Raw genomic sequence first — 27,418 nt, forward strand, 5'->3', positions numbered from 1 at the left:
AAGTTTTTATCACAATGCCTGGTACTCGGCAAGCATTCAACAGAAACTGCCATTGTTACTATTGCAGCGGCTTATACAACTGCAAACTCCTCAAAAACTGAATTCTTGTCAAATTCATCATTGTAGCCCTCACAATAGCTGACACAGGATCTAGCAAATTGTAAGCCCCCCACAGTAAATACTAATTGAATTAATAAATTACAGGGTCAAATTTAACATTTGGTTCACCCACAACAGTTACACACACACACACACACACACACTCTCTCAACAAAAATTCCATCACCCCAAAGTCACAGTCAATAACCAAATACTAATTAACTTGAAATTTTATCAGGTTTCTCTCATTTGCAAAGATTCAGTCAAAAGCTGTTAAGTTTAAATAAGTTAATTTTCTTTTTTCTCATTCTCCTAGCACCATGGACACAATGTATAAAACCTGTCTACTCCACATAATGCCTGCTGTCAAGGGGAACTAGAATTATGAACAAAGACATTTGTAAAACGTAAACTCCACATTTTTTAGCATCCTACACTTATTTGGGCATTAAGGCCCAGTGCCCAAAAGGAGTATGCCATCTCCCTGCCACACCCTGCCCTGGCCCCCTGCCTGGGAAACAGCTGGGTCAGCTCTTCCCTTAGGAAGGCTCCCACCATCAGCAAACTACACAAATGCTATTACCTGCCCAAGGACTGAGATTCTTTTTTAACTTGCAAATACCAATCCTGTTTTATACTTATAACAATGCTAAATTTTTCATTTCTGGAGAGGGCCAGAGGCATTGGCCATAGTGCAGAGAGGCGGGGAGCATCTGTGCAGCTTTGCCTGCCCAGCACGCCACACCTCTCTGCAGAGCACTCCTTCTCCATCCCATGGGGTTCCAAGACAGAAACATCCCACCAACAGAAAATAATCAGAAGACACAAAGGATCATACACAGTCCATCTATGAAATTTCAATTATAGATTTGAGGAGAAAAGAGAGTCAGGTATGTGTTCCTCTAAATCGGGCATCCTCAAACTGCGGCCCACGGGCCACATGAAACGGTGTGAATTGTATTTGTTCCCGTTTTGTTTTTTACTTCAAAATAAGATATGTGCAGTGTGCATAGGAATTTGTTCATAGTTTTTTGTTTTTAAACTATAGTCCGGCCCTCCAATGGTCTGAGGGACAGTGAATTGGCCCCCTGTTTAAAAAGTTTGAGGACACCTGCTCTAAATCATATGCTAGGAAGATGCAGCTATGAGGCTTTCCTGCAGCCATCCCTCCCAGCACACTCGGAGACTCCAGAGACTCACATCAGTCTGTTAACCCCCCTTGTCATTGCTCTAAAATGGGAACCAACTCAAGGAACTCCATGAAATAAGAGGTATAAAAATGCCTTGGAAAATACAAATTTGCAACATCCTGGAAATGGCAGCCTCTAGAATATGGGCATTTAAAAAGGAGGGGGCTAAAAATTACATCTGAAATTTGCCTCCTTTTTTGGACACAGACCTCATAAACTTGTAATCTTCGATATCAGAAAAATGCTAAGAAAACCACTCTATGGATTCTTTATAGACTAAAGAAGTCTGTTCTCTAATCCAACTGAAAATGGGAAAGACAAATAGCATATAAATTACAAATGGGGGCAGAATATCACAGCATAGGCAGGAGGCAGAAGCCAGCATTTGGAAAACGAAAACTAAGCCTTAGTCCGATACAAGAAGAGAGCTGGAGAGGAGAAGGGGGCAGCTGCAGAAGGACAGTGAGAGAGGCAGAGGGACAGGATGTCCCAAGCAGGGCAGCAAATCCTTAGGAAGGGCCATGAAGGTTCTCTTTCCAGCTGGGGGAGCATGGAGGGGAGAAAATTATGTTCAATCATTTGGCCAATTTTTTTCTGCCAACACAGGCTATCACAAATAGAACAGAGACCAGATTGAGATGACAGCTAATAGGAAGACAAGACAAAAAAAGTTACAAACAGATGGAGGCAGCTTAGTAGAAAGACCAAAAAGTCTACTGGATGTATCAGGACAGAGGCTATTTAAGAATGATGTGAGTCTGGTAGATGATCATGAATAAAACTGAGCTTTTAGAGAGAATTTCATAGTTACCATTCATAGTGCTCAATTTTTCTATTAAGAGCATTTCTGCGGGCAATTCAGAAATATAATTTTGTATGTTGAAATAATACTTCTGTCTTGAATTCAGCAATATCACAACTGTGATGACAATTGGGAAAAATGACAGCTGAAAGCAGGATTTGTACAGCAGAAAGAAAAACCACAGTCACAGTAGAAACGGCTCTGCTAGTAAGAACTGCTGGGTGAACACCACACCCTTGGCTTGGCAGCGGGCTCTCAGTGCATGCCCTTTGACTGACTCCTCCCTCTGCCCAGTAAGCATCACCTGGTCAATTCTATAGATGAGGAGGCTGAGTTTCAAAGACGATACATAACTTGTTCAATACTACACTGTCCATCAGAAACACAACCAGAACAAGAAGTCAGCACAGTGGGAATTACCAATACCCAGCAGAACTGGGCCCAATAACACAGTTCTGTCTTAACACTAAGCTCACCATCTCAGGCGGCTCTGCAGCACCGCAGGGTTACAACCATGCCCCGCATTCCACTGAACCTACTGAACGAACTCTCCCAATGGCGTAAGCAGCCATCTCCAGCGGTGGGGTCTACTGAGCTAGTGTGTCCATTTTGGCACACTTTCAAAAGAGATACTATAGTGCAATGTAACTAGAATGAAATATATTAGCAAAGGCAAAAAGATGCAACAATCTCTTAGTGGAAGTTTGTCTGTGTTCGCTGTTCCAGGTAGAGCATATTTTTGAGACATGTTCTTAATTATTCATAAAATCTATAGGTGCCAAAAAAGCCCATCTGGTTATCATAAAATATCCTCAAGAAAACCAAAGCAGTAGAAGCAGTTGGCTAAGCAATTAGCCAATACTCATCCTTAATTTCCATAGAGAAAGCAGCATGTTCATTCATTCAGAAACTTTGGAATATACTTAGAAAAGAAAAAAAAATAATCACACAGAAGCAACAGCCTTCACATGCTATCGGATGGCAGCAGGCCTCACCTTCCATGGCAGCCTCACCCTGAGACTGGTCTCGCTCTCCCTGCAACGGGACCAGGCTTGAGGTCTTCTGCCCTCACTGTTACTGGCCTTAGTGTAAGTGGAGGCTTCATAACTACCAGATGAACACGTGAAATGTGTTGGACGTGTCCCAACTTGTTCTAAACTTAGATTTTGGTGACAACTGCCCAACTCTGAATACATGAAAAATCACTGAACTTACGGTATGTGAATTTTATCTCAACAAAGTTTTTTAAAAGTAAAGGAATAGCACAATTTTCTTAGGATACAAACATACGTCAGAGGAAAACAAAGATAAGGGGAAAAGATTACATCCAAACAAATAACAATTAAACCAGCAGCTAACCTAGCCGCAATGGAGGCCAACGGACAGTGATAATTCATCTTCAAAGTATCGAAGACACGTTTGCAAACGAGTGATCTAATATCATTTCCTAGTGACCATGTGATGAGAAATATCTCATAGGCTCAAGTGCTGTGTGACACACAGGTGGCCAGTGTCCTCCTCCCTGCCATATCGTGCACAAGGACAGTGACACAGAGGTGCTCCCTGAAGTTTTATATGTAGTGGTCTGGGACTGCACACCTGTTTGAAAAGCACCTAATCAGAAGGGGATAAATTAATGACTTTGTGAATAAATGATATCATGAATGAACAGGTAAATGACCATCTTCCAGCAAAAAGAAAGAAAAGCAGGTTATTGCTAGGCTTTCAAATCCAGGGATTATTTGGGGCAACTACTAGTAAATCATTTCAGTATAAGAATGTCAGAATGGACTTCTCAGAAGAGTAGTGAGTCTCTTGTCACTAGAACTGGCCAAACCAAAGGCAGATAACCTCTTAACCTCCATCCTCTTCTCCTGTCCTCAGCACCAAGGACACCCTCTCTCAGGCCTTCCCCTGCTGTGGGTCTGGGTTCAAATCCCGCTGTGTTCTCTGCCCTTCTTCAGAAGCAATCTGCTAAAAGGAGTACTGGACAGGGGTCAGAGCCCTGGGGGCCACCCCACCCTGCCCCTCTGGCCTGAGCAGAGACACACAGTGTCGCTGAGGACCCACTTCAGACGTTAAATCTTCTACATCTTGTTTACAGGTGTTACTCCATTTCTAAAATACACAAGTAAATGAACATCAATTCTCCAAAGAAAGCCGCAGTTAACTTGCTATTTTAGGTAAAAATATCCGAGAAAGAAAACCAAAGTAATGTTAGTTTGAAATTAAAGGAGAATGTTTTTTTTCATAAGATAATAAAGGGAGGATGACGGTGTCTCAAGCCAAATAATGACATGTGCTTATCCTTCTTTGAGAAACTAGAAATTCAAAGTATAATCTGAATGTTTTATGCAGTCTTCACATGGGTCCCAAAGCACTGCACATCCCTAAAAGACAGTGCAGGTCATCATTTCCTCATTAAACAGTCAGCCAAATCAAAGAAATCACAAGGTGGGCATTGATTTTAAAAAGTTTTCAAGGACGGCACCTATGGCTCAGTGAGTAGGGCGCTGGCCCCACATACCAAGGGTGGCGGGTTCAAACCCAGTCCCAGCCAAACTGCAACAAAAAAACAGCTGGCACCTGTAGTCCTAGCTACTCAGGAGGCTGAGGCAAGAGAATCAGCTAAGCCCAGGAGTTGGAGATTGCTGTGAGCTGGGACGCCACAGCACTCTACTGAGGGTGATAAAGTGAGACTTTGTCTCTAAAAAAATAAACAAATAAATAAAAAGTTCTCAAAAGCAAAGGCTCACCTATCAGCCCACAAAACCTTTCTTCCCCATAAACTAGTTTTAATCTTGTGGCCTAAGCCTCTCAAGGACTATCTTCCTACGAGCTTCCCTTCTCTCCCTTGCTTCGTCTTTCACATACACACACTTTTCGAAAACATTAAGTTCTTGGGATTTGCTTTGCCCTTTTCTGCCACAGAGCTTTTATACAGGCATAAAAACTACTCTCCCACCCCAGCATTTCCCCCTATTTAAGTGCAGCTCCTTGTGTAAATCTTACCTCCTCCATCACTATTTCCATGGAAAAGCCTTCCCGAGCCTTTGAAATCAGGCCAGCTCTGACTGCACATCTACACTCACACACCCCTCTATACTTCCCAGACCCAGCACTTAGCGAAGTAGCAGCACTTCATTTACTCATGAAACTGCTTCTCTCCCCCACTATGGACATATGCTGTGTAATACAGTGGCCACTAGAGAAACGTGGGTATGTAAAGTGACAAAAATCAAATAAAGTTAATAATCAGTCCTTCAGATCTACCATCCATGACTCATGTAACCAAAGCCACACATACCTAGTGGCCAGCTCGGTGAACAGCACTGGACAGGCCAGGTCCGCCAGGGAGAGTCCTGTTAGACAGCACTGCACTAACATGAGCTCCATGGGGGCGGGCCGGGGTCTCACTCCCCACACAGAATAAACCAGACATTCAACAAACACTTGTGAGCGAGAGAGGGAGAATAGGAACTACCATTGCTTATTTTGCTAAATTATATACCCATTTAAAAAAAAAAAAAAAAAAAAAAACAGAAAAAGGAAGGAAATTGTACAATTCCTGTTACCTCATTAGAACAAAATATTAAAATTAGTTATTTCTATAACTTAAAACTGTAAGACACAATTTCAAACATTCTAGACTGCCTGCTCCCTATTCATCTAACATGTCCCACACAATACTACGCACAATATTTAATTCAGGACAGCTCGCAGGCCTAAATGTGACAACTAATAAAGTTTCCGGAAGAAAACGTAAAATATTAATAATACTTCCACGACCTTGATGTAAGAAGTGAAGAGTTCCGGCTCAACGCCCATAGCACAGGGGTGATGGAGCCAGCCACATACACTGAGGCTGGTGGGCTCAAACCTGGCCGGGCCTGATAAAATGATAATGACAATTGCAACAAAAAATAGCCGAGCGTTGTGGCAGGCACCTGTAGTCCCAGCTACTCAGGAGGTTGAGGCAAGAGAATCGCTTGAGCCCAGGAGTTGGAGGATGCTGTGAGCTATGATGCCATGACACAGTACCATGAAGGTGACATAGTGGGACTATCTCAAAAAAAAAAAAAAAAAGAAGTAAAGAGTTCCTAAAAAAATTAATGCTAACCAAAAGGAAGTGAATGATGATAAAGTTAAGAAATTACACTCATCAAAGGACATTAAGAGAGTAGAAAGCCCAGGTGTGGACTGTAAGAAGATGCCTGGAATATTCACGAGTGACAATGGAACACTGTCCAAAATGTGCGGCATACTCCTGTCAATCACTTAGAAGGTAAAAAGCCCATGGGAAAAAATGGGAAACTATTTTATCAGACACCTCACAAAAGTAAATATCCAAATAATAAGCACATGAAAGGTGTGCGACATCTTTGGTTAACTGGGAAAAAGAAATTTCAACCACAGCGAGGCACCGCTGTACGTGGGCCAGGAGAGCTGTAATGTAAAGACGGATGGCACTGAGGGCCGGCGAGAGGAACTCACACATGTGCCCGTGGATGTGGAAGACAAAATAACAACTGTGAAAGTCTGTTTGGCTATAGATCCATTAAAACCAGCAAAAACGTGGGCTGTGTCCACCAAATACCCATACAAGAGTGTTTACAGCAGCATCACTCTAACAGCCAAAAGGTGCAAACAGCCCAGATGTTCATCGCAAGCAGAACCCATAGACTGTAGTCCTTACACACAACAGAATATCATCCAGTGATAAAAACAAACAAATGTGACAAATAATAATATTCATAGATCTCAGATACAACGCTGAATGGAAAGGAAAAAACAAGACCCAGACACTCACAGGTCCTGGACTTCTAATCTCGAGAAATGCAAAAGAACACATTGTGTCACTTTAAGCCAAAGAAGAAAAAAGAAAACAACACACAAGAATGTATCCTGGGGCAGCGCCTGTGGCTCAAAGGAGTAGGGCACTGGCCCCATATGCTGGAGGTTCAAACCCAGCCCTGGCCAAAACTGCAAAAAAGAAAAAAAAAATAAAAGAATGTATCCTGGACTTATTACTTCTACATGAAATATAAGAAGCAGCAAAACTGCCCAATGAAGAGAGAAGTCACAGCAATCTTTGCAGGGAGATACTGCCTAGCACAGGACTCAAGGGAACCGGGGTGCTGGGAATTATTCGTATAGTGATCTGAGTGGTTACAGATTAATATGCAAATAAAAATTAAAGTTCATCAAGCTGCAAACTTAACATTTGTGCTAATTATTGTATGTAAGTTATATTTCCATTAAAAAGGCTTCAAATACCATTTGCAACACAACAAAAATAATATATTTGGGACTAAATCTCATAAAATACTGTAAGACTTTTACAGAGAAAATTATAAAATGTAATTGAAAGATGTTAAAGACAAGTAAAAAGACATATAATAGTCACCAATAGGAAGACTAAGTATCATAAAAATATCACTTTTTCCCCAAATTAATCTGCAGATTCAGTGCAACCCCAATCAATAGTCTAACAGACTACTTTGAGAAACATGACAAATTGATTCTAAAATTAGTAGGGAAAATGAAAGGACAAAGAACATCCAAAAAGCTCCTGAAAGATCACCCGCCCTCCACCCACCCGGTTTCTAAACTCATCAGTGCAGGGAGAGAGAACAGCAGCACCTGGAGAGAGGCCCCAGCGCCCACTGGGAGCCACGCGCGTCGGGGGGTTCAGAGTGAGGGAGAACACAGCAGAAGGAAGACAGTCGACTCCCAAACTTTGCTGCACTTCAGAGCAATTTGGTGGTGAGCTTTAAAAAACCCTAATGGTAATTAAATCACAATGGCTAGATGTGGGGTTTTGTAAGATCCCCAAGAGATTCCTAAGTGCAGAGAAGTGAACCACTGCAACCCATACTTGCAGGCAGCAAACAAACATATGGGCCTGCCAGTCAGTAAAGTGGGAGTAATCCAGGCTTTCTGAACACAAGGCAAACAAGGGAGAAGGGCCGGCCATGAGCTAAATAGCAGCAAGGGGGCAAGACCACACAGGCCCCAGGAGAGACGCTGTCCCAGAGCGGTGGAAGTTGTGCAACCAAAGAGGAACAAAATCAGATTCCACTTTAGAAATCTGACTGTGATGACAAAAACAGTGGAAAGGGGCTCAATTAACAGCTGAGAGACCAATCAAAATACTAGAAAAGTAGTAATGGTGAGAAATGGCAGGACCTGAATCAGAACAGTGACGCAGATGTGAAAAGAAGAGGTGGGAATGCTCAGAAAACAAAATTGGCAACCCTAGATGTGATCAAAATCCCAGACTAACAGTAAGCCACCCTGCAGTGATCCATAGAAATCATCCCTTTCCTCTTTGGACAAAAATACTCTTAAATCCCCTCTAGTGAACACCTACCTAATTTGTTTCATGGTGAGTCATCACCAGCTTTGTTGGAAAAGGTAATAATGAGATCAGTGAGACCAATGGTCTTGAAGACTTCACCTCCTGGCCGGCAGCAGGGTCACCTGTTGCTGAGGAATGACAAACACTTGGATTTTCATTCCATCTTGGTGGTTTAGGAAGTTATTTTACAGCCCTGATGTAAATTAAAGAAGCAGCTCAACCTTCCTACCTGCAGGGCAAGCGATGGCTAGGGATAAGTGCACTTCACAGGTTATTAGACAGATGTCTGGAGCGAGAATTCAGCTTAAGGGTGTTGTAAAACTTTCCGTATCAAAGAAAGCCTGACACTCAGAGCTGTGGTCCTCAGAGCCCCCAGGAAGCAGGAGCAGGCTGACCTTTCCCTGGCTAAACCATCATGTTGTGAAATTACTGTTTGTGAGTCAGAAGCCTGTAGGTGGCACAGACTAAATATAACAATGGGCAGCCTGTCCAATGCATGAGTAACCTTTTTCCTTCAGAACAAAGGCAGATAACCCTCTGAACATAAAACAAAAGCAGTATACAATATGACTAATAGCCAACACAATCTGAAAGTGATTGCGGATTTAAATGAAAATATAAGATGTAAACTGATTTCAGTTGGAGAGAGCTAGAAGATGTAGAGAGCTGGAAAAAAGCATTGCTCACACCTTTATAATATCGGGAAAAAAGACTGGACAAACCAACTTTCCCTGACTGATCAAAGAGCTGAAGTCACAGGGAAAACAACTAACCCAAAATGTGGAGAGAGGCAACAGCAGAGAGGAGTAGGACCCCAATATTGCCAACACGAGGCTCTGCCAAATGCCAGGCAAGCCAACAAAAAGGTTCAGCTGGGCTCTTCAATGAACGACTAAAGACCCAGCACAGGCAAGAATACCCGGGGCTTCAGGCAGGGGCTTTCCACTGCATGTAGGCCTTTCCACCAGGAGCCCAGTGGAAGACAAGGAAGGACCCTGAGAAGGCTTCTCCTTGGAGCCTGTGCACCAGCCCAGCCTTCCCATTTCCCTTACAGAGTCAAAGCAGGGGAAGAACAGTGAAGCCCACAGCAGCAGGAGGCCGCTGCTGGAAACCCACCACCACTGGGGAAGGGGAATGGCAGCCCAGACTCACCGCCCCATCGCCCTACAGTTGGAGAGCCTTGCAGGCAGGTGGTGGGATGGGCTGGAGGGGCTGCTGCCGACATGTGAGCAGATGAGAAGGTTTTGAGAGAGCCTAGGAACAAAGTAGAAGAGGACCCTGGATAGAGCCTGCAGGAATTCTAATATTTGACGGTGAAGAGGAAAAGGAAGAGTCTCCAGATAAAATGGACAAACAGCTGCCTCAGCAGCAGAAGGAAAGGCAAGAGTATAGGAAGAGAAAGAATCCAGCAGCACAGAGCAGGGAGCTGGGATCCTGGCCCTGCCCTTCTGAGGCACACGGTGGAGTGCAAAAGGCCAAAGTGAAGGCACAATTCCATCTGTGGGGACAGTGTGGGCACGGGAGTGCGCCCAGAAGTGGGGAGGTCATGTCTGACCTCCCGTCACTGCTATAGTGAGAGCAAGTAGGAAGTACCCTCCCAACATCCCAACATGGTGAGCACTCAGATATTTATGCTCTTTTCGTCCCCTCTACTCTCTAGCCACAAGAAAAAACCCAAGTTTCAGTAAAGTCCCTGGCCTTCTTCTTAATAGAGCATGTTTATGGAAAAAATCTTGGAATTTCAAAGAAATAAAGAATTATGGCATTAATATTCTAATCCCCTTTGTCTATGAATTCTGGCTAGTTTGGGATGGGTCTCTGTTCTTTAAAAACTAAGACCGAGACCCCAGCTAATATCATACTGAATGGAGTAAAACTGAAAGCTTTTCCACTTAGAACTGTAAACCGACGAGGCTGCCCTCTATCCCCACTACTACTCAACACAGGGCTGGAAGCTCTAACCAAAGCAACCGGGCAAGAGAAGGAAATAAAGGGCATTCAAAGGGGGGCAGAGGAGGCCAAACTCTCGCTCTTTGCTAATGATATGATCTTATACTTAGAGAACCCCAAAAGACTCAACCACAAGACTCCTGAAAGTAACCAAAAAATACAGCAATGTCTCAGGACATAAAATCAATGTCCACAAATCAGTAGCCTTTGTATATGCCAATAACAGCCAAGATGAGAAGCTAACCACGGGCACAGTTTCCTTCACAGTAGCTTAAAAAAAAGAAACACCTAGGAATATATCTAACAAAAGAGGTGAAGGACCTCTATGAAGAAAACTATGAAACCCTAAGAAAATAAATAGCAGAAGATATTAACAAATGGAACAACATACCATGCTCATGGCTGGGAAGAATCAACATTGTTAAAATGTCTATACTTCCCAAAGCAATCTACAGATTTTATGCAATCCCCTTTAAAATACTAACATCATACTTTCAAGATTTGGAAAAAATAATTATTTGTTTCATATGAAAAAAACCCATATAGCCAAGATGATTCTTAGTAATAAAAACAAAGTCAGGGGCAACAGCCTACCAGACTTTAGGCTATACTACAAGGCCACAGTGATCAAAACAGCATGGTATAGGCACAAAAATAAAGACACAGACATCTGGAACCAAACAGAAAACCATGACATGAACCTAACATCTTACAGCCCCCTGATCTTTGATAAACCAAACAAGAGCACACATTGTGGAAAAGACTCTCTATTCAATAAATGATGCTGGGAAAACTGGATAACCACATGTAAAAGACTGAAACTGGACTCACACCTTTCACCACTTACAAAAATTAATTCAAGATGGATAAAAGATTTAAATCTAAGACATGAAACAATAAAAATCCTCAAAGACAATGTGAGGAAAACACTTGAAGATATCAGCCTGGGGAAAGATTTTATGAAGAAGACTTCTGTGGCAATTGCAACAACAACAAAAATTTTTTTCTGCAGTTTTTTGGCCAAGGCTGGGTTTGAACCCTCCAATATATGGGGCCAGCAACCTACTCCTTTGAGGTACAGGTGCTACACAACAACAAAAATACATAAATGGAACTTAATTAAACTGAAAAGCTTCTGTACAGCTAAGACAGTGGTTCTCAACCTTTCTAATGCCACGGCCCTTTAATACAGTTCTGTGAGTTGGAATTCACAAGTTGAGAGCTGCTGAGCTAAGGAGACAACAACCAAAGCAAATAAACAACCTTCAGAATGGGAAAAGATATTTACATATTACGAATCAGACAAAGGCTTAATAACTAGGATCTACAGAGAACTCAAATTAATCAACAACAAAAAAAGCTAACAATCCCATCCATCACTGGGCAAGAGACATGAACAGAAGACAGAAAAATGGCTAACAAACTTATGAAAAAAATGCTCATCGTCCCTACTCATCGGAGACATGCAAATCAAAACCACCCTGAGATATCAGCTAACCCCAGTGAGAATGGCCCACATCACAAAGTCCCAACGCTGCAGATGCTGGCATGATGTGGAGAGAGGAGAACACTTTTACACTGTTGGTGGGACTGCAAACTAATACAGCCTCTTTGGAAAGAAGTATGGAGAATCCTCAAAGAACTCAAATTAGAACTCAAATTCCCATTTGACCTCACAATCCCACTACTAGGCATCTACCCAGAAGAAAAGAAATCATTTTATCATAAGGACATTTATACTAGCTTGTTTCTTGCAGCTTAATTTACAATCGCCAAGATGTGGAAATAACCTAAATGCCCATCAACTCAAGAATGGATTAACAAACTGTGGTACATGCACACCACAGAATACTATTCAGCCATTAAAAACGATGGTGAATTTGCATCTTTTGTAATATCCTGGATCGATGTGAAACACATTCTTCTTAGTAAAGTATCACAAGAATAGAAAAACAATTATCCAATGTACTCAATACTAATATGAAGCCTGTAGATGATCTGATGTATGCCCACAGAGGAGAAAAACTCACTTCAATTCAAGTTGGGGGGAGGAGTAATGAGGGAGGGTTGGGGTGCTCTCACTGAATGGCCATGGGATGGAGATATTTGGTACCCCTTTTATGGGTGGGACATAACCACGAGGGGGACTCTATCAAACAAAATCAAATATTTTGACCTGGTTGTTTGTACCCTCATATTAACCTGAAATAAATTTACTTTTCAAAAAATAAAAATAATAAAGTGAGACTGAGAATTCAAAAAATTGGTATTTATTTTCAAGAGGAGCAGCACACTAGGAGAAAGACATTGAGTAAGTGTCCCAGTTTCAAAGCCCAGTAATAGGGTAGGAGGCAAGTTATGAGAGTGAATATTTTATGTTCTAAAGTGAAAGCTCTCAAAAGTAATTCCTGGCCACAATGCTAAGTTGAAGCATCTATTATCATTAAATTGCAGAGAAGCAAAATATAATGAAATGCCAAATAGAAATTTTCCTTTATAAAACCAATGTATGGTGCCCCATGATCGCATTAATGTACACAGCTATAATTTAATATTAATTAAAAAAAAGAAATTTTTCTTTAAAACTAGCCTCCAGTTCCCAGACCAAAAAAAAAAAAACTAAACTGATCTGAATGATACCACCTTCCTATGGGCAGAATTGTCTTTAGCCTGATAACATGAGGCATTTCAGGCAAGAAGAAATGCATTTTCCTGTGGAGACAGAACACATTCTAACAGGAGCTCACCAAACTGTGTGGCTGGCTACTAAACTATATGCTGCAAACAAAGCATTCGCACGGTCTGCCTGCTCTCCAGCCCCTGGGGCACACCCCTGGCTACGAACTACATCCCTCACCTTCTGCAGTCTCACTGGTCACCTGCCACACCCAAGTAACTCTCAGGGGACACTTCCAATCCAGCTCACTCACCGTCTTGAAACAAAGTCTGCATCCTACCAAACTTCTTTTTAAAAGCTTTCAGTGACTCCACAGTTTCTTCCCAATAAAGCCCAATTCCTTCTGGAGTTCCGGGCCTTCCGTGGCCTAAGTCTACCATTCCCACCCAGACTCCCCCTCCTCCTGAAGTATCCTCTGAGCTACCCAGACTTGCCTGTATTGAGGCAACCCCGTTGCCCCCATCCCTACCCAGTAGTGTTGAGCTCATCTCAGACCCCATCCAAGTCTCACTTTCACCCTTCTGGGTGGATGGCTTTTGTCAGTAGAGGAAACAGAAAGATGAGCAGGTTTGGAGTGAATTGCAGCATATCAGAGTTGGGTTTTTTCGTTTGTTTGTTTTTTGAGACAGAGTCTCACTATGTCGCCCTCAGTAGAGTGCTGTGGCGTCACAGTTCACAGCAACCTCAAACTCTTGGGCTTAAGCAATTCTCTTGCCTCAGCTTCCCAAGTAGCTGGAACTAGAGGCAACCACCACAACATCCAGCTATATTTTGCAGTTATCATTGTTGTTTTAGCTGGCCTAGGCCAGGTTTGAACCCGCCAGCCTCAGAGCATGTGGCTGATGCCCTAACCACCGTGCTTCAGCTGCCGAGCCCGTATCAGAGTTTAGACAGGTAAAATTTGAAGCACTCTGAGGAATGCCAGGTGAAAATATAAAAGTGGAATTCAAGACCAGAAATAAAAATTTCAGAGTTGGTACCAAAGTATTTGAGCTTGTGAAATCATTTAAGGAAAATACAGTGTAAGAAAAGGATTAAGGAAAAGACTGTCAGGAATATCAACAGCTAGAATGCAGGCGGTGAAGGAGACTCAGGAGGAAAGTCCACGTGGTAAAGGAAGGGCCAGGAGAGTGAAGCACCTCAGCCTGAGAGGAGGACTATGTCCTTAAGAAAGACAAAAATTGAGCTTATCTGCTGAGGGACTGGTACAAAACTGCTCCAACCTTGGGTTATAGAAGACTCTCCAGGAGAATAGGCCAGAACCACAGGTCCCAGCCCAGTCCCCACAAAGAGGGATGTGGAAGAGCCAGGTGGGCTGAGGCAGTGGTCTCCAACCTTTTTGGCCCCAGGGACTGGTTTTACAGAAGATGATTTTTCCATAGGTGGAGGGGACAGGCGGGGGAGCTCAGGCAGTGATACTGTGCAGCCCTTTCCTAACAGGCCAGGGAAGGGACCAAAGGGCTGAGGAATCTACATTTAAGCAAGTACCCTCTGACATAGGTCGTCCAGGACCATGACTTAGAGTTCCAAAGTCCAAAGAGAGGATTCCTAATCCAGAACACAAGCCACAGGACTAGTCTCCGATGAGTAGCAACACATCTTCTAAGACAGTGGTTCTCGACCTTCCTAATGTCACGACCCACAGGTTGAGAACCCCTGTTCTAAGATCAAATAGATGGAAAGGAGGAAGCTGAGAAAGGTTCTGCTTAGTGGCCTCCATCTATCCCTGAAGGGGTACAAGAGTGAGAAGGGACTTTTAACAGGGTGGCACACTGACAATAGCCAAAACTGGGTATGTATTTTTTTAATGAATGGATGTTTAATAGTGGGAGAGCCCTCACATACAGATAAGCATATTTTCCCCATAGCACTAAAATTATTGAGGTTAAACAAATGCTACTCACCAAAGTTAACTAGTCCCTTCTCAAGACACAAAAGCAGCAGATAATTCAAAGGACAAGGTCTACCATGCACTGCCTATCACCCCCATCTGCCAAGGGTGGGAGACACCTCACATGGACTGATATGATATCCCTATTTCTGCCTATCACCCCCATATGCCAAGGACGGGAAGACACCTCACAGGGACTGGAATAGCAGCCCCATTTTTAAAAAAGTGTCCATTTGTCCAATAGAACCGTGACGTCCAATTCCCAAGAAACCAGAATTTTACCTTATAATAACCCTAAAGATGCACGTAGAAATATTGTTCTGTTTGTTCCCTAAGGGAGGCGAGAAGCAGAGGACAAACAGTAGGTTGAGCTCCCATGATAAGCAGGGACACTGGTGCTTTGTCAGGACTTGGAGGAATCATTCTGCCTTTCCTGTTTTGTAAAACACATTACACCAGATGACATCTACCATCTCACCTCATCCTGTGACGCCAAGGATCACTATTTCCCATATTGAAATTGAAATGCCACATTTAATTATCATGTCTAACAGAACAGTTAGCAGGGAAAGCTGGCATTTCTCTTACAAAACTGAGAGCCAAAAAGTACACAGATAAAGAAAACCAAATTAAAGAATTAATTAATTACCAAGAAAACCCAAAGCAAGTGATGCTGTCATTCCACTGTCAAGAAACAGCAACCCCTGAAGGTAATTTTCATCTAAAGCATCAGTCCCAGTCAAATCCAAACACTAATTTATCAGTCTGTCTGGGACCTCGCCGTGCTCAGACGCAGCCCTCAGACGCAGTGGGCACAGCCAGCAGCCTGTCCTGATCTTCTAGATCGGGGTCCTCAAACTACGGCCCGCAGGCCACATGCGGCAGTGTGAATTGTATTTGTTCCCGTTTTGTTTTTTACTTCAAAATAAGATACATGCAGTGTGCATAGGAATTTGTTCATAGTGTTTTTTTAACTATAGTCCGGCCCTCCAATGGTCTGAGGAACAGTAAATTGGCCCCCTGTTTAAAAAGTTTGAGGACACCTGTTCTAGATAATGCCTTGATGAAAAATTTCTTGGATAATTTTTCAGTCTTACCACATGAGAAAGCTGCTATACAAAAGTATTATTGCATTACCAAGACATTGTTTCATTCTTTTTAAACATTTTTTGTAAATCACAGTACTGATTGACAAAATAAAGACAGCTTAATAAATTACTATGAAGCAAACACTGTGAAAGCCACCACACAGCTCAAGTAATAGAATTATGCCAGCCCCCCCGAAGCCTCAGGATGCCTCACCCTGGTCCTCAGACCTCTCTGGCCCCAGAATGCCCACTGGCCTGACTTGGTGGCAATCACATCCTCGCTGTTCCTTGTCGTTTTACCATCTAAGCACCCGCCTGTGAACACCATGGTTTAGCTGTGCCTGTTTATTACCAAATACGTGATTTAACTCTCTTTTCAACTACAAGTAGTCCTTTTATCCCTTTCTATGTTGTGTTTTATATATGTCAAATATACCTCACTTAAAATTGGTCAACGTAGCCGTTTTCAAGAGTGGAGATCAGTGACACTAAGGGCCTCTCGCTGCTGTGCAGTCGTCACCACCATCCACTTCCAGGACTTCATCCCTTTTCCCCACTTGTAATTTACTTGTTGAAGAAAACAAGTTGTTTGACTGCAGAGTTTCCTGGAGTCTGGACTGCTGACTGTGTCCCCACAGTGTAGTTTAACACATTCTTCTGTCCTCTGAAGTCCTGTAAATTAGTACGTAGAGCAAGGTAGAGCTGGGGGGCTGATCAGCCTCAGATGGGATTTGGGGGCGACACTAATTCCCAGAAGGTGCTGTGTTCTCTCAGCAGGAGGGACATAATGTGTCTCTTGCTATATGGATTTTTATTTTTTTTTTAGAGACAGAGTCTCACTTTGTCTCCTTCAGTAGAGTACCGTGGCGTCACAGCTCACAGCAACCTCAAACTCTTAGGCTTAGGCGATTCTCTTGCCTCAGCCTCCCGAGTAGCTAGGACTACAGGTGCCCACCACAACGCCGGGCTATTTTTTACTGCAGTTTGTCTGGGGCCAGGTTCAAACCTGCCACCTTTAGTATATGGGGCCAGCACCCTACTCACTGAGCCACAGGCACCATCCATATGGATTATTTTTGTTTTATTTTGTTTTGTTTTTCCGTTCCAACTGTACCCCGCCCTCACCCAACTGCAACTGCCGGAATGGAGCTCCTGGATCCCTGCAGGTTGAGCCTGGCCTCTATGAATCCCTTCTGTGTGCCACCCATTTTGTCTGCCTGCCCCTTATTATTATCATCCATTAATCTCTTAGAGATCTCAAGATGGTAATATTCTAGTTCTAGCATCCCTTTTTCAATTGTTAGCTGGAATACTAATACAAAGAGAAACTTTCCTCATCAACTATTAGGCTGTCCAATTGTACAGTTTGTAGGAAATGGCAGAATAAATACTAATTACCATTTTCTAAAATAATGAATCAAGTTTTCCATTGTTTTCCAAAGGTGACCAATTCTTTTGAGCAGCATTGGGAACTAACCAATTGAAACATAGTTACCTTTATGGATGCTCAGGTTGTGAAAGTGTCTTTTTTTTTTTTTTTTTTTAAGACAGGGTCTCACTCTGTTGCCCAAGCTAGAGCGCCGTGGTGTTAGCCTAGCTCACAGCAACCTCAAACTCCTGGGTTCAAGGAATTCTCCTGCTTCAGCACCCCCAGTAGCTGGGACAACTGGTGCCTGACAAGACTCTCAGCTAGTTTTTCTATGTTTAGTAGAGACAGGGTCAGGGTCTTGCTCTTGCTCAGGCTGGTCTTAAACTCTTGAGTTCAGGGATCCTCCCGTCTCGGCCTCCCAGAGGGCTGGGATTATAGACGTGAGCCACCATGCAGGCCTGGCTGGCCCCTTTTCAACACAACCTCAGTACTCTCTAGTGGCTCCCATGGGTTTGACAAGAGGCTCCAAGATCACCTTGCTGCTCCAACTCCTGTTACAGACCTGGAATTTGTTATTTCCCTAGGAAGCACTGGTTTCTTTAAGTAAGAAAGAATATTCTAAGACCATGATGTGGGCATTAAGAACATCATTGCTACTGGGCTGGTCAGTTTCTAGGCTTTAATTATGTACAGGGCTAGGAGATGGGTAATTGATTGATAGGTCATAAAATAGCTCATGATTTCTTACTGATTTTTTAATTCAAATTCTAGCCTACAAGATTTTTACTTAATCTGTTATATCTTACATCAGTTTCCTATCTTACATATAAGAATCCTAGTTTAAGACTAGACTCTTATGATAGAGTTAAGTAGTAACAAAATCATTAACTTTATTCTACATTAATACAAGGTTTCAGAATATCAATACTGACACAATATCTACCAAAATAATTACCAAAGACAGTTATAAAATTATTTTTGCATATGATTTCCTTATGTTCCCCTCTGTCAAATTATTGTAGTGTATGGACATCTTAAGAGCAGAGTGCCTCGATACACTATATTCTCTCTCCCAACACTCAATTTGTCTCAGCTATACAAGTGACTGTGTTTAATGCTCCCCATAAGTCCTTACAACAATCTCTCTCCTCATTCTGGCTGCCCTTCCCTAGCAGAATCCTCAAGAAGGAATCATGAGAACATAATCCTCACTTTACAAAATGTTGACAACAATTTGTCTAAGTTCTTTATACCTAAAAGTTAATATGGCTGGGCCTAAAATTTCTGGCTCACATTTTCATTGTGTGAGTATCAAAAACACTCTATTTCATTAACTTTTGGCATATACTGTTGTTGTCAAAAAGTCCAATGACAATCTGATTTTCTTTATTTCATAAATCACTTGCTTTTTTGGCCTGAAGGCCCAGGAGGTTTTTTTCCAGGTCTGGTAATTTAATTAGAATATGTCTTGGTCATTCTGGGTCAACATTCTCAGCAGCCCATTTAGTAAATAGCTTCAAAGGTATTTTTTTTTATTTTAGAAAGTTTTTTTGAATTGTAGTTTTTAACACATTATGGTCCTACTGTTCTGGTTTCCTTTGGTGTTTCACAGCAGATTATATATATATGTATATATGTATGTTAGATCTTCTTTGCCTACTTTTGAAATGTGTCACTTTCTCTTTAACCATTTTTCTCTTACCTTTTTTTTTTCCCTTCTTTTTATGTTCTGTTTCCCTTAAAGTATTTGTTGGGTATATTCCACTCACTGGAGACTACATTGATAAAAAAAAAAAAAAAATTTAATTCTTTCCTGAGTTCCATCCATCTCATTTCTTGTTTTTTTTTAATTAGGATTCAGGTTATTCTTCTGTACTTGTATTACTTCTTAGTATCTCTTAGCTCATTTTGAAATACTTTATAATTCCCATCAGCTCTGAGCATGTTCTTCTGGCATGCTTTCATGGTTTGTATATTATTTTGCTTCTTATATTTTCATTCCAATTACTTTATAGGGTATTTGACCATATTTATTATTTTCTGTTGACTACTTTTACATGAAATTCGTTTACATACACTTTTGGGAGAGATGATTGGGGTATCTCTTCCAACTGATGAATCCACACTCTATACTCTGTGTTTCTAGGTGGCTGTTTAGAACATGAGGGCTTATTTCAGATGATCAGAGTATCTCTTGTAACTGATGAATCCACACTCTACACTCTGTGTTTCTAGGTGGTTGTCTGGAACATGAGGCTTATTTTCTCAGCTGCTTGGCCGCTCTCCTCCCCACTTTCAGGTGGACTCGTTCCTTAGTTCTACTGCATGTATCACACATCTATTCCTAACAGCTCCTCCTCAGCTGAGTCTTGCTCTAAAAGAATTCTTTGCACTTCTCTGCTATCACAACATGTAGGAGCCTGCCCTGTGTCAGTCCTCTCAGGCCAATGAGTGCTGGCCAGAGATGCCCAGGTCTGTGAGTAACTGCGTCCATGCTCTCGTCGCCCATTTTGCTGTGTATCTTGCCCAGGCGTACTGGTTTCCTATCTGAGTTGGGCAGTCTCTTTTGTTTTTTTTTTTTTTTTTAAACCAAAAAACATTTTTTCATTTAGAAAAGTATTTAGAACACATAAAACAAGGCAGCATCTATTCCTTTTTCTCATCTTCTGGTATGGGATCTGCTGGTGGCTCCTCCACGGTGGCACTGTTGCTCTCTGAGCTCATGTTGCTCTCACTGGTTCCTTCCTCGGCCGTGCTGTCGGCCCCTTCCTGCCCACTCTCCTTGTCATCAGGAGTTTTGTGCCTTCTTCGCCATTCTGCTGGCTCTCTGTCGTTTCTTCAAGGTGTGTCTCCTCTGTGTCCATTGGAATGTTCTCATCGTCTTTCTTTTCCTCAGTTTTGCTCGCAGCTTGCTCCTCCTCGGGGATGATGCTGCTCTGGCCGCGCTCGGCCTGCTCGGCGGCCTCCTCCTCCCTCTCCGCCTGTCTCTTGCCGGCCTGCTCCTCTGCCTGCGCAATCTCGGCGGCGATCTTCTCCATATCCACTTCTACATTCAGACCGCACAACCTTTTAAGTTCATTGTTAAATGAATCTGTGCTTTCCAGAAATTTCCTCTTCTTTTCTTGATGTCGTTCCTCTATTTGAAGAAGTTCAGCTTCTAGTTTTCGCTGATGAACCATTAAAGACTGGACCTGTCGTTTGAGGACCTGCATCCTAGTTGTTGTGACAACTGACCGAATGTCCAGCACCACAGTCTCACTAAGGATTTCACTGATGAGGCGGTGGTTTCTCTGGAAACGGACAGTGGCTGTATGCTTCATTGAAAAGCCATCATCATAATCATCTGGATCTTCAGCAGGCTGAATGCTCATGTAAGGTTCTCCTTTCTCCATGCGAGACTGTCTCTGTCGACTTTCTTCCTCTAAAGCAGCTTCTGCATGACTTTTTGCATTTATGTAAGCAAGGTATGCGGGGGAATTATGATAGGCCTTCATAGATTCATTGTATTCTATCTTTTCTGCTTTGTATTTGTTTAAATATTCTTGTTTCTCTTCATCAGTAAGATCTCGCCACATGCCACCAATAATCTTGCCAATCTCCCACAACTTCAGGTCAGGGTTAGAAGCCTTTACTTGGTCCCAGACCTTTCTGCTGTACCTCATGTAGGGCATCAGCGGCTTATCTGGTGGCCTTGGGGGTTTTGGAATCGTAATACCAGAGGATGCCAGGCCCCAGCTGTTCGTGCGTGGGTTTCCTCCCAGGCTGTAGTTGTTGTAGGTGAGATGACTGTATGGATTGTATCCCACAAACCCTGGTGTGCTGGGCATTTGTGTTGCAGGAGCTGGGGTGGGAGGTGGGGTATAAGATGGTCTTTTTGACATTTTGGAAAATTAAGTTCTCAGTTCCTTAAGAATGAATCTGAGACACAGCGGGCAGGAAAAGCCTGGGCAGTCTGTTTTATTGAATATTTCAGAAATATCTAAAACCTATGAAGGTTTGCCACCATCTTCCAAGATCTCTAATCTTAAACATAAAATTCTAAGAAATCAGATTTCTGGGTGTCATAGGAAAAGATATGCCATTTTCTAGGTGAAAATTTGACTTCTTTTGTGCTAGGCTGGTTATGTGAGAAAAAACAGAGAGAGAGCTCCCAAGAATTTGAAGACACAGGAAAAAATCTTCCATGTGAAAATTCATGTAGAAGGGCTGGGTGCAGTGGCTCACATCAGTAATCCCAGCACTTGGGAGGCCAAGGTGGGTGGATTGCCTGACCTCACAGGTTTGAGATCAGCCTGAGCCAGAGTGAGACCTCATCTCTAAAAATAGCCGGGTGTCATGCCGGGCACCTGTAGTCCCAGTTACTTGGGAGACGGAGGCAAGAGAAGCACTTAAGCCCAAGAGTTTGAGGTTGCTGTCAGCTGTGATGTCACAGCACTCTACTAAGGGCTACAAAGCAAGACTCTGTCTCAAAAAAAAAAAAAGAAAGAAAGATAAAGAAAATTCATTTAGAAATCAAAACAATAGATCAAAGCAGGCACTCTACAAAGTCATCTTTCCCCACTACTTTTTATTTAAAAAAATACAAAACCTACAGAAAAGTTACAAGAATAAAAATAAATACCCATATTCCTTTTTCTAAAGCCACTAATTTTTAAGAATTTGACAAATTTACTTTATTTCTCTCTATATTCACATTCATACAGTATTTTTTTTTTCTCAATCATATCAAAGTAAATGCAGGCATAATTATCTTTCACCTGTGAATACTTCTGCGTACAGGCTCGGCACCTGTAGCCTAGAGGGTAGGTTCGGACCTGGCCCAGGCCTGCTAAACAACAATGACAACTGCAATAAAAAAATAACCAGGCATCAGGAACTTGGGAGGCTGAAGCAAGAGAATGGCTTAAGCCCAAGAGTTTGAGGTTGCTGTGAACTGTGACGCCAGGGCACTCTCCCAAGGGTGACATAATGAGACTTTGTATCAAAAAAAAAAAAAAAAAACTTCTGTGTATACAGGAACATTCTGCTACAATTTTAATTTCATTATCACATTTAATATATTTGTCATTGATACAATGATATTATCTCCTATATGGTACATATTCAGTTTCCCCAATTATCCCCCAAATCTGTTGTTTGTAAATCCAGGATACAATTAAGTTCCATACATAGCATTTGACTGTTATATTGCTTCAATCTCCTTTAATCTAGATCATTCTTCCCACTTACTCTTACAAAATGGGAATTATGAAATTTACTTTATAGAGTTGTTGGGAAATTTACATGGAAATAAAGCAAATAAAGTAGCTAGCCCAGACTTTATAAGTAATTATATATAATACTCAATAAATATGAATTATCTTCCATCTGTCTATAGCCCACACTGAGTCCAGTACCCTGTATTGTGGGACAGCTATATTTATTGCTATAAATTTTAAAAGTGGTATCTATTTTCAGTAACCATAGTTAATGTGAGTCCAAAGCACATTCGTGTACATATGTGGTCCCAGATAGAGGTTTCTGAGGCTGTCTTCAGACTGTGATCCACATGAGGGGTCCCCTCCCAGTCCCAAGAGGCCACAGCGAGCCTCTGTCACTGAATCTGCAGCTGTCTCCAAAGGAAGGCTTACTGATGGCCTGACAATTGCTTAGACTGAACTGTGAGATATTCAGCAAGGCACCACCCACGGACCACATTTTTTAAGGGTTCTGTGAGTTCACCTTGCTCCTCTATAAACCTTGGACCTGGTTTCCTCTGTAAGACTTGCCCATTAAGATTCTGGCTCAGTCTATCATCTGCTGTATAAATAACTTGCAGAACTTCTACCAACCATTATCAATAAGGGGGGGCATCTAGTTAATAATAATCATGTGCTATTTCACATATATGCTATACCTGATTAGAATTTAGGACAGCCTTACATTTACAAAGCACTTGATAACTGTAATTCTAGTTCTGATTTGGTTTCATTTTTAAAAGTAGAAGAAAGTATTTCCAAACTGCAATTTTACTCTCAGGTTAGAAAGGGGGAGCAAATGCCCAGTCCCCTCTGCAACAAAAATCAGAAGCAAAACACAGACCAAAATAGGCCTGCACTGAACACGTAGTCTCATCTTGTAGTACCCAGAAAAGGGACCCCTAAAGGCCCCTAACTGTCTCAGCCTGAGTCCCTGCACATCTCAAACCCCTCCTTGGGTTAATTCTGAGAACAGGTTTCAGAACAAGGAAGTTCCCTGAGTTCCCAAAAAACTTCTAGCCACAGAAAAAACAATGGTAGAACTTACCCCAACCCCCTAGCAATGGCTAAACAATGGTGGAAAGCTTATTCAAACTTAGTTTCCCAAGCTCAGTTTGTCCTGGTGCCAATTGCCACGATGTAACCCCCTGAGCCAGCTCACTGTAACCCCACCACATTGTAGCCCCCCTGACTGTAACCCCACCCCTGAGCTAACCGGCCACGTTCTGCTTCTATGTTTGCCAGCTTACCTGCCAACACAGCACAAAAATGGTACAAAAGTCAACCTGCTCCTCACTTCACCACCGTTTGTCCTTTGGGCAGTGACCTGCCTGCGCAGGTGTAGTAAGTCGCCATCTGATTCGCACCTGAAATAGGGTCTGAGTCTTTCTTACAGGTGGCACATGAGTGCAACAACATAGACACCAAAACATAAGAGCCAAGGTTTCCACCTGGACGCCTTCTAGACAATTCCACAGAACAACACGACACAGGTGTTCAGTGGCAGAAGCCCCAGTCACAATCACTTCTAGGTGACTTCCCTTCCAGCCTGGAAATCTACCAAGATATGCACACCTGGGACAATATCCAACTAAGTATTCCTAGGACTGGTGTTGGACACCATCCACCTGTGCCAAATTCCTGTCTGGGAAGAAAAAAGTCAGAACCTAGGTGACCTTTTGTCTACTGATTAAATAAAATACATAGTTCAGTAGAATAAAGCATTTTACTAACAAAAATCCATTCCAGTCCCGGTGTAATTTTAAATCCACCTGACTTTCTGGTATCTAATGTGGCAAACACTAAATCTGTTTTTCTTAACATTATAAAAAGAATGTTTTATTAAGCATTAGCATTACACAAGGAACCTCATAACGATTTTCTTTTCTTTTTTTTTTTTTGAGACAGACTCTGTCACCCTGGGAAGAGTGCTGGGTTCACCTCAGGCTCCTGGGCTCAAGTGATCCTCTTGCCTCAGCTCCCGAGTAGCTGAGACTACAGGTGCCTGCCACTATGCCTGGCTAGCTTTTCCACTTTTAGTAGTGATGGGGTCTCACTCTTGCTCAGTCTCAAACTCCTGACCTCAAGAAAGCCACCTGCCTCAGCCTCCCAGTATGCTAGGATTATAGGCGTGAGCCACCACACCTGGCCATGAGGATTATTTGAACATTGCAGAGAGTACAGAAAGCAAATTTTATGGAGTGTGTTAGGACCAAATTATGCCCCCTACCCATATTCCATGTTGAAGTCTCACAATATCAAAGTGGGGCCTTCAGGGGTGACTAGGTGCAGATGGGTGGTGGGGGTAGAGCCCCCAGGATGAGACAAGTGGCCTCATAAGAAGAGGCAGAGACACCAGAGCTCCCTCTCCCCACGATGGGGATGCAGCAAGAAGGCGCCTCTGCACAGCTGATCGACACACCCCACAGTACCTCCAAATGAATGTCTGAGCACATGTTCCATAACTGGGCATCATTAATCTGCGAATCTCGTCCCTCATCAGTCCTAATGTTACAACAAATATAAATGCCCATTTCCTTCACACTCCAGCTCCCTTATAGAAATCACCAAACTTTGAAGGGGAACTTTATCATCACAGCTAATTAGATATCTAAGGAATCACAGCAGTTATTCTTGAAATAAATGCAGTAATTCCTACATTCCACTAGTTCAGAATGACCTCTTGGCAAATGAGTACAAAACTGTAAAGAGTGAGAATTAAGACATCATTTAGCTAAAATGTACTTTTATTACTTTCAGACACATACAGTAATTCACTCTGTTAACAAAGTGCCCAAGAGATGTCTCAGGCAACTTGAGTTAATGAATGATGAGTAAGTTACAAAGAGAAAACAGCAGGCATCAAGGAATGGAGACTGCTACACTGTCTCTTGGACTGTGACGTGCTAATTAAAATTAGGAAAAGAGCTTACCGTCACTAAGGTCCTGGAGGAGGTTCTCCTGGCAGGAGAAATCCAGCTTCACTCTGATGCTGATGGTGAAAGTGGCCACCTTCCCAGGCTGCAGTGGAAACTGGGCAAGGGTTTCTTCCATCTTCCAGCTCAAGAAGTCGCCATATAATTTTTCTATAATAAAAATAATAATAATAATAATGGTGGTGATGATGATGATATAACTGAGGCAATATGAGATTTACTGATCCCCTAGAAAATTCTGGTGAATTCTCAAAAGCAAAGTAAAATGATTTTAAAATGTGTTAGCTCAAACTGCCAAGAAAATTCCAGAACCTAAGAGGTGTAACAAGGAAATCCCCCCTGTCTATGAGCAAGCCACAAAGAGCAGGAAGAGAAGGGCATCATTAGAGGCATGAGCGCCCAGCCACGTTTACTCCTAAGGAGCAGTTCCTTCTTGCTGACAAAATAAATGCTTTTTTTGCTCTTACTAATAACTAAATCAGAGTTAGCCTAAATTTTTCCACAATGAATATTTTCTGTATTATATCACTTTAAAGAGATATAGATCCAATTTTAGTAGAGAAGCATACTCAACATGAGACCCTTTTCAGAAAAAGAGAACACAAAATCGGAAAGAGGGAACTAAGTGCAGCACCTGGGAAGGGCCTGTGGAGAGAGGCCTACCCTTAGCTTTCCTGCAAATACACTGCTGTCTTTTAAAGATCTCCATTGCCCAGTCAAATGGCCCTGGGTTTGGCATTTTTTTGACACTGACTAGCTAAATGCCATGGAAAAGGGCGACTCCTTTGCTCCAAGGCTTCTTCACATATAAAATGGGAACAGTGACTGCTGCTCCACAGGGTAGCTGTACAGATCAAACAGTAGTGCCTGCAAAGGACCGAGAATTGCAGCATATAAGACCCAACCGCACAGCGTGCTGGGTACAGAGGACAGGAAGGGCACACAGATGACCCCATCTCCGTCAGACACTGGGGGTGATGTGTGACAAAATCAAGGCCCAATGTGAAGCACAGCCTCCGTATCCAGCGAAACCCAGAGGGCCTCAATGGTCTCTCCACAAGTCTCCTTTCCCACTTTACTATCATAAATAATGTCCTCCAGCCAAACAGCCCTCCTGGCCATGCAGCCAGGTGCAGCCCTGCATATCCCTGAGGGGTCAGTTTCAGATGACCACACTGAGCTAATCACGTCCTCCCGGGGAATTGGTGCATCCCCACCATCCTCCTGCAACACAGGCCTCCCATGGGGTTGTCACTCTGCTCCTGAGGGCAGCCCCCACATGATCCTGTGTGGCGCGGGGTCCTCCCAGGGCTCTGAGTAATGTGCTAATACACTGCTTTCAGGCTCACCTGTCTGGTGTCCGGCCTTGTGTGTTCAGCTATCCCCGCAGGGCAGAGAATCCCTCCTCACCAACAGGGAACAGAAGGCCATTAACACAGGGCCCTCCTTCTACCCAGAGCCTGGCATCTGGATACTGTGAACAAGCCCCCCACCCCGTTGTGCCCTCAGCCTGGGGACAGGAGCAACTTGCTGCTCTTCCTACCCAGAAGACCTGGCTGTGTTCTCCCTGCTGACTGGAGGGCCTGGCATCTGGGTCCTGTGAACAACCCCACCACCACCACCGTTGTGCCCTCAGCCTGGAGACAGGAGCAACTTGCTGCTCTTCCTACCCACAACCTTTTTGTGAACCAGTTACCTATGCTGAATTTCCTCTCTCTGAGCAAGGAAACTGAGGCTGAGAGAGATGAAGTAACTTATCCATGGTCACAAACTGGGAGATTCCAGAGCCAAATTATTCCAAAGCCATTACGTTCATTT

The 27,418-nt window shown here is 42.8% G+C and overlaps 1 protein-coding gene and 1 pseudogene across 8 annotated transcripts in view; both read right to left on the minus strand.

The window, feature by feature from the left end:
• TRAPPC9 (trafficking protein particle complex subunit 9) overlaps positions 1 to 27,418 on the minus strand; it is a 701,153-nt gene that overhangs the window by 468,423 nt on the left and 205,312 nt on the right. For all 7 annotated transcript variants that reach the window (XM_053558761.1, XM_053558762.1, XM_053558766.1 and 4 more), the window contains one exon: positions 25,598 to 25,750. In XM_053558761.1, coding sequence (XP_053414736.1) covers positions 25,598 to 25,750 — 153 coding nt within the window. The remainder of the gene's footprint in view (positions 1 to 25,597; positions 25,751 to 27,418) is intronic.
• LOC128563470 (SWI/SNF-related matrix-associated actin-dependent regulator of chromatin subfamily E member 1-like) lies at positions 20,074 to 21,364 on the minus strand (annotated as a pseudogene). The gene has a single exon (XR_008373792.1). The product of XR_008373792.1 is annotated as an SWI/SNF-related matrix-associated actin-dependent regulator of chromatin subfamily E member 1-like (transcript).

The sequence above is a fragment of the Nycticebus coucang genome, chromosome 13 (assembly GCF_027406575.1).
Source record: "Nycticebus coucang isolate mNycCou1 chromosome 13, mNycCou1.pri, whole genome shotgun sequence".
In the NCBI taxonomy this organism is placed as follows: domain Eukaryota; kingdom Metazoa; phylum Chordata; class Mammalia; order Primates; family Lorisidae; genus Nycticebus; species Nycticebus coucang.